Consider the following 10,827-nt stretch of genomic DNA (forward strand, 5'->3'; position numbering starts at 1 on the left):
GACCAAGGCATGCCAGGAGAGTTGCTCATCTACATTATAAGGCAGGGCAAACTCAGAGAACCCTAATCCAAGTGCCCTACAAATGTGCAAATCACATCCATTAGGAAGTAAAGCATTAACAGAAAACCTATTTTGGCATACAGTATTTTAAAAACATTTAAAAGCATTGTTCACAAGCAAGGACTTAAAGATACAAACCTATATGTATTTCTACATGTATATATATATTTGATATACATATTAAAGTCTATATTTGATTAGGATGATTTCTGAGATGTGTGTGTGTGTGTGTGTGTGTGTGTGCGTATTCAAGATGATATGAGATGAGATCTCAGAAATCATCCTGGTGAAGTAATCAGACTTTTTAATTTAATGGCTGAAGAGATCTTAAATAATATTAGCAATGTAATTTTCCATTACTGATGGTAGCATCAATACTTCTTCAGTGATAAAATATAAAGGGAAAAACCTAAAGAAGGATGAAGTCAGTATGTTTGTGCTCCCTTCATCCCATGTCATGTGTTTGAGGAAATCGTGATGGCCACGGGGTTGTGCAGGGTTCTGCTCATTCCACGAAGCCTTTATCCCACATCAAGGTTAAAACTTCTACGCATTTCCATTGGCTGAATGACTGCATACATTAATGCCATTCAGAACAGCTTTAACTTGCACAGCTGCCTTCAGAATCCTGTGACTAAGCTTCTAAATTGGCCTGGAAGGCACATTCACAGGAGTTGCCTTATCTCTGCACCACTTACTGTCTTCAATCCCCCCTCTGTCCTTCCATTATCATCATCACAGGCAGCTGAGGTTTCTCCTTCAAAATCAGAAGCCCTTGGAGAATAGTCCTGCTTAGAGCTATGGGTCGCTGAAAATGCATGATATGGCATGTCTCTCTCATTTACATTTTGATTAAGTGAAAGCCTCTTAATTTGGGTCATTATCGATACATAAATCTGTAGAGAAAATGAACATGCATTTGTAATGTAACCAACATTACATGATTTATTGTTCTTATAATGTGTAAATACAGGAAGGAAAAAAACCAGAGTCCAGCTCTCAGATGCTCTGGAAATGCAGCACCACTAGGGGACTCACGGGGCGCACCCACATGCTTTGAGCTCTGAGTGAATCGGTGCAGGCTCAGCAGTCACCTCTCATAATCACTTGCACTGAACTAGGTCTCCGATTTTCAAAACCATCATTCACAAATGTGTCTACTCTATACGACTGACCTTTCTGTGGAGGGTTCGTGAGTGGTAAAATAAAAGGCTCGAAATGGGTTTCCATACCTGATTGTGGACTTTGTTTGGGCATTTTGGCTACCGCTTGAGGGCTGGAGGTGGAGTGCGTTCGTTGGTTGGCAGAGCCATGGATGCTGCTGGGGACGGCTGCGGAGACGTTCTTGCGGGGCTTCATATCCTGCAGCCACATGGGAGAGGCTTCGAAGGCCTGCATTCTGCGGGCATGGCTGTTGGCATTGACTTTCAGATAGGCCTGGGCCTTGTGTTCCTGAAGCTCCCCGTAGTTGGCATCAGTCACCCTGCACTCGTATAAGCCTTCATCCTTTTTCCTCACTTTGGAAATCTGAAGCTTGTGGGAGATGTCATTGCCTTGGACTTTCACTGTCTGAAAGATTGCAGGTAAAAAAAAAAAATAAAGTGCTACATCAAATGATTTTGTTCCCATTTTTTTCCCCTGAGCTTGCTAACATTGGAAAGCTAAAGGGTCTTAATGGGCCCATAGCCATAGTGAAGGAGCTTTTTGTTTCCTTAACATCACATCTGAAGGCCTTGGTTATCCTATTCCACCAACCACTGCACTTGCAGACTCAGGGGATAATAAGTTCAATGCAGCCAGTGCCAGATTCTGTCAGCCATATGCCCCCCATTGTCCACAGGCCAGTAGCAGCTCTGCCATTTTTCCATCATGGGATTGGCCTCTGCCTGCTTAACTCAGTTCAATGAAGCACAAACCAATAAGGCCAACTCTATAGGTGAAACAACCTCTTTCCTTCCCTGTGGGCTATAAACTAACCCCCTCAACTCTGAGACATCACAAAAATATTTTGTTGGTCATGGGTTTGAGTGAGAAAGCACTTGTATCCCCACACTGGGATGACTACTAAAGGTGCTGTTAACAAACTTGGATACTACTATTTTTTCTTCTTAAATTTTATATGCAGTCTTGCCTCTAGTCATGGGGTGGCATGACTTGGGGGTACAGCTTCCTATCACCTGAAGTCTTGTTGCTCAAAGTATGTATCCCATGCCATTATAGGGACTTTATGCTACAGGGACTTGGGATGCCATCGATAAAACATTGGCTTGATTTTCAAAATTGAAATTGGCTTTCTTATTTCTTCTAATAAGTTTTATTCCAGACTAATAGCATGATCAGATATCTGATAGATATACTAGATATAATATATGATTTTCTATTATATGTCATATATTGTATATATAAGCATCTTTATCAGAACAGTTAGGTTTAATACATAATCACGTGTTCTTCATAACTGAGACAATTATAGGTTTCATAAGACGTTTGGGATTCAAGAATTTGGTTGATTTTGAAAGATACAGAAAAGAAATGAAGGAGGCCGAAAGTTATTTTTTCTGCTAATGGCCACTACACTACACTTTCAAACAGCCATAAATTATTAGAAAAACCTGAGAAGCACTCATCTGTTTTTACATATAGAGGTATATATACAAATAATTTCCAACAATTGAACCCTATGGGTTTAAGTGTATATAAAATTACATATAAATACACTAATACTATAAAAATGGAAATGAATACTTCCACATTTATTCTGGGTTAAATCTCCGAATAAAGTTTGAGGTAGCTAGAGTATTTATATTATTATCCCATTTTATAGTTGAGTAAACTGAGGCTTGGGGTGTTTGGGTCAGTGATTTTCAACACTGAGTGTACATTAGAATCACCTGGGGTGCTGTTAAAAATACTGTCATGTGGAGTAATACAGAAATACTAAGTCTGCATCTCTAGAGGGTGGAGCTTATATCAGTATTTTATAACAACTCTCCTGGGAATTCAAAGTTAATAACTGTTGGTTGAGAACATATGTTCAAGGTCACACAGTGGGTAAACAGGGAACAAACTACTTTCTGCCTCAGTTTGTGTCTAAAACTCTCTTCCACTCATTAACTTTTATGCACTATTGGCATAGGTAATACCATCAACAGTTGTGTGTGTACTCATATTTCTCATTGTATGCGTCAGAGGTCAGGATGTATGAGACTATTTTTGTTACTGGCCTTTAGATGATAGGGGTACGGGTGAAGGCTGAAGGAAGAATGGTCACCAAGCAATCTATCTAGTTGTATATGTATGTGAAAAATAAAATAATTAAGAAAAAACTAGATTTCACCAATAAAGCTTTTCTAATATTGTAGGAAAACAACAGTTTCTGTGATATAAGAATAATTGAAGTATCCTAAAAAGTCAGTAATTTTATGAGTTTTAAATCAGAGTTTATGGTTGATATTTCATCTTTGTCATTTTTTCTTCCATGTTGAGATTACACATTTAGATCACAGAATTAGATTCTATGTACAATATGTTTGTACATTTTTAGTTACGATGTAACTCCAATCTTCTACCACTTTATGCTATTGTAAGAGCCTTAAAATACATTTTCTTTTAAAATGTAGGTCATTGGGATTTTAGATTTCTAAAAACATATAATAACGATATGTTTATGCTTAACAGATTTCCTCCTGTTGTATTACATAACTATTTCGTTTCTATTTATCAAATGAAGCAGTATTATTAATATTAACTGATGCTATGTGGCTTCATTTGAGGTAGAGTAAAAAAATAAGACTTTCATTTTTTAAATTTTACACACACTTATTAAAAGTAATAAGCAATAGAGTAGAACTGTAAGTTTACATTTTCAATAGGTCAAGCTCCTATAATAATGGTTTTACATTTATATTGGCTTTTGGCATTATATTTATATGATTCTGAATAACAGCACTGGAAATACATTCCATGCATTAAAGTGACATTCAAAATTTAGTTGCTTAATTTAATCACAATTTCAGTATCCTGTTGGATGCTTTATATTTTTCTCCCTAAAAATATTTTCCTCTGCTAGTGTTTTACTTTCTACTAAAATATAATTATTTCCATAATTTGAATAGATGTTAGCATTGTATTTACTCTTACTGTTCGGTAAGTTACAAAAAGCAATGAAAGAAAGTGTCACACAACCTCTCTGGATAGCAAACGATTCTCTAGAATGTTTGGATATTTATGTGACTAAAATATGTAATTTTCTGTAGGGACTCTAAACGTGCTTCCATTTGTATGTATCTAGTGAGGCAAGCAAGGGGCACCGGGCTCTCCTGCAGCACTGGCAAGCCGCCTTCTCGGGGACAGGGAAGGGCTGTGCGTCCCGGGCCTGGGCTCGCGGCCCCCGGCGCGCCCCCTAACTCACGCTGATCTTGGTCCCGTCGCTGTCCGGGTCTCTGTCTGGCAAGAGCTCCACCTGCGGGCAAGGAGCGAACGCTCAGTCCGGCGCCAGGCCCGCCCGACCGCCCGCCCCCACGCGAGCACAGCCTTCGCCGCTCCGGGCAGGGCCCTCAGGGTGACCTGGGGACAGGGAGCGACTAGGGGCGTGGCCACCCCCGTCCAGGCCCCGACCGCACCGCCCCCACGCCGTCCCCGCGCCGTCCCCATGCTGTCCCCTGCGCCCTCCCGGCGCTGTCCCCGGAACCGTCCCGGCGCTGTCCCCGCAGCTCGGAGGCTGCGCTCGGGAGGCGGGGCCGGGAGCCGCCGGGTCTTTTTCGCGGGTTGACCCGTGCGGACGCTGGCCCGGAGGTGGCGCGGGCGCCGGGGGTGGGGCGGCCGGCGTGAGTAAGGGTGAAGTGCCCCGGGACGAATTTCCGCGCCTTTGCCCCGGCGGCCATCCCGCCCGCCGTCCCGCCCCGGGCTCCTGGCCACAGATTCTCTTGCAGGCTCAGAGGGGCTCCGCCTCTCGCTCAACTAGGTCTCCCTTCTCGCCCGGACCCCCTTCCCTTCTCCCCTCCTCCCACTATTTTCCTTTTCCTCTTCTCCTCCTTTCTCCCCCTCCTTTCCCACCTCACTACCCTCTCTCCTGCCTCTTCCCAAGTCACCCTCCGTCCCCTCCATGCTCCCCACTCCTGTAGTCCCTTCTCTCCTGCTTCCTCTCTTCTCTCCTCTTCTTTCCCTTCTCCACTCTCCTCCTCCTCTCTTCTCTCTGCCCCTTCTCTACTCCTTCTCTCTCCCCTTCTCTTCCTCTCTTCCTTTCCATCCCTCTCCCTTCCCTCTCCCTCCTTCTGTCCCTTCCCTCTCCCTCCCTCTTTCCCTTCCCTCTCCCTCCCTCTTTCCCTTTCCTCTCCCTCCCTCTCTCCCTTCCCTCTCCCTCCCTCTCTCCCTTCTGTGCCCTGTCTCCCCCATCTCTCTCCTTCTCCGTCTCTTCCTCCCCCCTTCCACCTCTCATTCTCTCTCCTCTCCCACCCCTTCCCCCTCTCTTACCTCTCTCTCTCTCTCCCCCTTCTTTCTCCCTCTACCCCTTTCTTTCTCTTCTTTCTGCTTCAATCCTCCCTCCCTTCCTTCCCCCTCCCCTTCTCTCTCTCCCTCTCGCCCCCTGCCTCCTTTTCCTCTACCCACTCTCCCTCTCTTCTCCTTTCTCTCTCCCTTCCCTCTCTTTTCCTTCCCTCTCTCCCTTTTCCTCTTCCCTCTCTCTCTTTCCCCTTCACTATCTCTTCCCATCTCCCCTTCCCTGTTTCCCACCCCTTCCCCCCCTTTCTTTCTCCCTCTCCCCCTCTCCTTCTCCCCTCCCCACTCCAATTCTCCCTTCCCTCCTTCCCCTTTCCCTTCTCTTTCTCCCTCTCCTCACTCCCTCTCTCCCTCTTCCCCTTCCCTCTCTCCTCTTCTACCTTCTTTCTCCCTCCCTTCTCTTTCCCTTCCCTCTCTCCCCCTTTTTCCCCCTCCCTCTCTCCGTCTCTTTCTCCTTCTCTGTGCCTCTCCCGGTCTCCCCCTTTCTTCTCTCCCTCTCTCCCTTCTCCATTTTCCCCTTTCCTTCTCTCTCCCTCTCTTCCCGACACCCCACGTATCTGTTAGAGGTAGAGGTGAGAGGAGCTGGCCGCTCTGGTTCTCTGGTTGTTCAGCCCGGGGACTGGGGTCCCAGATGGTGCCTGGTGCCCAGAGAAGGGAGACGGGGTGGGGCGGGGGGTGGAGGCCGCCCACCGCTTCCCCTCCCCCTCCTTCCGTCCTGGAAAGGGGCTTGCGGATGTCCCGGGAAGTGGCGGCGCGGCAGGGGCAAGGCGGGCATCTTCCTAAGAACCAGAACTTATAGGAGGAGGCGCTTCCCGGTTTAACAGGAAGAAAATGGGCAGCAGGACTTCCTTCTGGGTTTTAACTTCGCGTCCCCGGGACAAATTCCCTCTCCCTCCCTGGAAGCCCTGGGGATCACTCGCTTCCACAGAACCGGGCGGTTCCCCAGGGGTGCCCAGGCAGCACCTCGGCCCTCAGTCTCGGGCCGGACACCCTGAGGACCCGGCAAGCGAAGGGGAGACGCGGGGTCGGCGGGCTCCGCTACCTGCGCGCCGGCCCCCTCGGCCCCGGGTTCCATTTCCTCTGGCCCCCGCAGGAACCACCACTGGATCTCCAGATATACCGAGGCGGAGCCGCTCTGGAAGGCGCAGGACATCTCCACATTCTGCCCCTCGGTCGCCGTCACGTTCCGCGGAAACTCGGTAAATTTTGCTGCAAAACAGAAAGGCATCCTTTTGGAATATCCACACCTCTCTTGCCAGAGTCTCTTTCCTTGAGAGCTCGCTGCATTTTTCCTGGACTTAAATAACAACAAAACCCCTCTCCTACATCCCCGGCTTCGTCTGGTTCCCCCAGCCCCCTTCCTTTGCCTCTTTCCTGTCTAACTTTTGGTATCATACCTAAATCACTACGTTGTTGATCAAATCCAGATAATGGAAAGGTTAACAAGCTTGCCAATAACTCTGTTAGCCAAGATGCCCGCAGGTAGATCCAAATACCTTTTGTCAGATTGCAGTATTCCGCAAAATTTACTGAGAGAGTTAGTGAGATACAATTTAGACAATCTGTCAAGTTGATATATGAGGAGAGTCTCTTGCCTCTAAGTTTCTAAACAATCTACCACTAACTGGATGTTTCATGTAACAGAGTAGATCATGATTATCTGTCAAAATGCACATTCCTGATACAGCAAAACAGTTATTAGCAACACCAGTGAAACACGCCTGCAGTAGTGAAACAAGTTGCACACTTTATAAACTGTGTATGTTTCCTTCTCTCCAAATTAACCTTTATTTGTTCCCATCAAGTCACTGTATTTCGAACTGCCATACATCCTAAGATGTAATGATCACACATCTAGAATGAGTTCAGATTAAATATTATTTAGAAGTCACTATGGAGATGTTTCTCAGCCTTTTCATTACCAACCTTGACACTGCTAGTTTGCATGATTCATGAAACCATGGTGAAACTCACAAAAATATGTTTCCTTCCTCCTAAAGGCATTTCTTGAACATACAATGCTATTATCTTGTTACCAACATGGTTGTTCTTATCTTATCTAAGGGGTACTTTGCAAAGAGCTGATGGTTCCCTAAAAGTAGTCTTGGAAAGATTTGTATGGCCAATGGAAATGCACAACCACAATGCACACTTACAGAGAGGAGGGCTGTGAGGACTGCAGAAATGATTTAGGGTGGATGCACTCCTTCCCCCCCTCACCTCACCCCCGTTTTAAAGAGAGACATGGTCTCTTTTCAACATTTTATGAAATCCCAAAAAAATCTCTAGTGATATGAAACTGTATTTATACCTAAAACAGGGAAGCTATTAAGGAGACATTCTGATCGGAAAAGGACTTTTCTATTCTAGCTGGCAGAAGGAGTATGGCATTTCTGCTTGCAGAAGTGATGCAGTCTTTTGGCAGCAGAGATGTGATCTGTTCATGGTGCTGAAACGACCACTGCAGCCTACGAAGTCCTGGACAATCGGGTTCAGCAGGCTGCTGCTGCTTGTCATGCAAGTTGTGGCTTTTTATGGGTCCTCAGAGGAGTCTGTCCTTTGATAAACACACATACAAAAGGAGTCACACGGACCTAGAAAAGGGAAACTCTAAGCTCAATCTGACTACCCAAGGAAGAGGGACTGGTAATGGAGAGTCCCCATATCCAGCCCTGTGTTTGTTTGTGATGATTATGTATGCATGAGTGGCTACCCTGTGCATGCACACAGATAGAAAGCACACACACACACGCACACACACACACACCACATCGACCCTGTGTTTGTGCTCACCGAGGAGCCCACCTCATTGTCAGGCACCAGCTAGATTTTCTCTCCAGCCTAGCTTGTCTACAGTTTAATAAACTTTAAAGAAAATCGTGAAACAGAACACTATTTATACAGCCTAAGCCCACTGTTACTTGCTAGGAAGCTTATTCTATCTGCCTGTCCATTCTTTTTGAGTGTAAGAAACACACACACACACGCGAGCAAATGTATATTTGCCATTGAGCACAGACTTACCTTGAGAAGAAAGCCCTTGTTGTACATATAAAACGGAAAAGAAAACAAATCCAACATACGCCAAAAAGATCCCCATCATTCCAAAAAGGGAGGGGGGGTCACATCAGTGTAGCCAACAGCCGAAAAGCCCTGAAAGAAAGGCGTGCGAGTGGATGGCAGGCTCTGTCTCAGAGCCCTGGGCGCGACACTGCAAACATCCTGCTGCTTGCTCGGCGAGGGCTGGCTGTGGGGAGAAGGGACTGCGATTCTGGAAGGTTAGAACCAGCTGGCTGGGATTCAGCGAGGCTTCCAGCGGAGCCCAGGCTGGAATCGCTGCGAAGTGTCTCGGCTGCCTGGCTGCCTGCTTCCAGCTACCTGGCAGCTCGTCCAACGTCAGCCCGCCGCTCCGGCTTGCGTGATCACTGCCCTCCCTAAACACGGAGCCGGCTCGGGAAGTGGGGAGTGGGCAAGTGGGGCGGGCTGAGGACTTCGCTGGGCTCGCGGCGCCGCAACTTTTCCCTCTAATGGCTGCGATGATGCCTTTAACTCTGTGCGCGCTGGACAGCGCCCCGCCCGGGAGCTCGCGCCGGGCTGCCGCGGAGGGCTCAGGGCACCGCGGCGCCGCCGGGGTCTCCCTTCTGGAGAGCAGGGACGTCGGTTTTTTTCCACTTTGCTTCTCTCCCCCATCGGGTGTCTTTCTGGCTCGGCGGATCAGATCGCTCGGTGCCGAGGAGGACAATACAGTGGCGGGATTGCGGCGCTGGCGGGGGGCTCAGAGCGAGAGGTTCCGGGAGGGAGTTGGGGCATTGCTGAGGACCGGGAGGCAATGGGATGGGGGAGAGACGGCTGGGCCGAGGAAAACAGCCATTTAGGGAAATGCCGCTTAACCAGTTATTAACTGCTCCAACCAGGAGCATCACATGCTACGATTTCACACGAATTTCTTGCTGAACAGCCTTCAGTACAAGCAGCTCATGCAGGAGCCATATCGCTCCAGCTGGCAGACGGAAAAGAGAAAAAGTACAAAAAGTCACGCATTAAGGGAATTTTCTCGAAACAAAAGCCCACCATACTATGTTTACTTTTTAAAAAATTATATACCTCCTGCCTTCCTTTCCTTCATCTGCCATGTATTTTGGAGGGGGGAGGGGTTTTACATACCATAAGGTCTTCATTACGTGATTTTGTTTTGTTTATTTGCTTTTCGTTTGCATAGCACAATAATTATGTAATGTTCCCTGGGACTAAGTGAATAAAGAATCTCATTTTAGACACAAAAAATCACAGTAAGTTTCAGAATGTGGAAGAAATCTACTTATCTGCCTTGGTGAAGATTTGAGATGTACATTCTGTTTTTTATTAAGAACTGAAACAACAATGTATATTATGTTAACGACTCAACTATTACTGGATTTAAATCTTTTTAACAAAATTAATAGCATTTACCATCTAAGAAGAGTACACATTTTTTATTCCCATTATTATTTCTATGCAACTATACCACAAATTTTCAGTATTAGTTGGAAATATGAATTAATCTTAACGGTGCTATCAGGAAGCTAATGTAGGGTATGTATTTTCATTTTACAGATAAAGAATTTGTAGTTGCCTAATACCTTTACTAGTCAGGAAAAAATTAACATAGTGGTTGCATTTTAAATCACTTATCTTCTATCGCTGAATGCAGCAAAAACTTAAAGCTCAGAAAACTAAAGACACAATAACTTCATCACAATATTGTTTATTTTCTGAAAATATATTTATTTTTCACTGTAAGTAGGGTCAGAATATGGGATTTGGAGACAATCATGGGAGATATTTTACATCTGTTCATGTTTAGGCCAACCAGACTCTGTATCCTCCTTGTATTTAGCAAAGGATTTTGAAGTTTATCATTCTAAGAAAAGGAATCTCTTTATGTTCAAACATTCATGGACAATGAGTTCAGAACACAGAAACATAATCCAAGTTAATACACCTGAACCATACTAAGCATTACTTGGAAAGTAAACAACAAAACCTTGTATATGCTTTAAATGTTATGCCTAACAGGATGTTTTCAATGTGCTAGCATGATTTTGGCTTTATTTCAACCTTTAGCATAAACATGAGTATAATATGTCATGGAAATGACCTGACCTCAAGGTTATCTGCTGTTAAAACAGTTCTCAATATAAAGGGCATTTATTTTAAGTAAGAGGAGTTCTAAATTAATTTAACAAAGCATTTCAACTATTTTAAAGAAGTACTTGATCACTGTAACAATAA

At 45.3% G+C, this 10,827-nt stretch overlaps 1 protein-coding gene across 4 annotated transcripts in view; it reads right to left on the minus strand.

The window, feature by feature from the left end:
• The window catches only part of VSTM2A (V-set and transmembrane domain containing 2A), a 28,572-nt gene extending 19,506 nt beyond the window's left edge, over positions 1-9,066 (minus strand). For 2 of the 4 annotated variants that reach the window (XM_011966780.1, XM_011966781.1), the window contains exons 1-4: positions 8,581-9,066; positions 6,599-6,765; positions 4,472-4,522; positions 1,293-1,629 (exon numbers count right to left, since the gene is read on the minus strand). In XM_011966780.1, the coding sequence (XP_011822170.1) occupies positions 1,293-1,629; positions 4,472-4,522; positions 6,599-6,765; positions 8,581-8,659 (634 nt within the window). In that variant the 5' untranslated portion in view covers positions 8,660-9,066. Of the gene's footprint in view, positions 1-982; positions 1,630-4,471; positions 4,523-6,598; positions 6,766-7,052; positions 7,179-8,580 lie in introns of those variants that run through there. The other 2 variants (XM_011966779.1, XM_011966782.1) reach the window with 2 other exon arrangements.
• Between the last annotated feature and the right edge of the window lie 1,761 nt (positions 9,067-10,827).

The sequence above is a fragment of the Mandrillus leucophaeus genome, unplaced genomic scaffold (assembly GCF_000951045.1).
Source record: "Mandrillus leucophaeus isolate KB7577 unplaced genomic scaffold, Mleu.le_1.0 Scaffold772, whole genome shotgun sequence".
NCBI classification, from domain to species: domain Eukaryota; kingdom Metazoa; phylum Chordata; class Mammalia; order Primates; family Cercopithecidae; genus Mandrillus; species Mandrillus leucophaeus.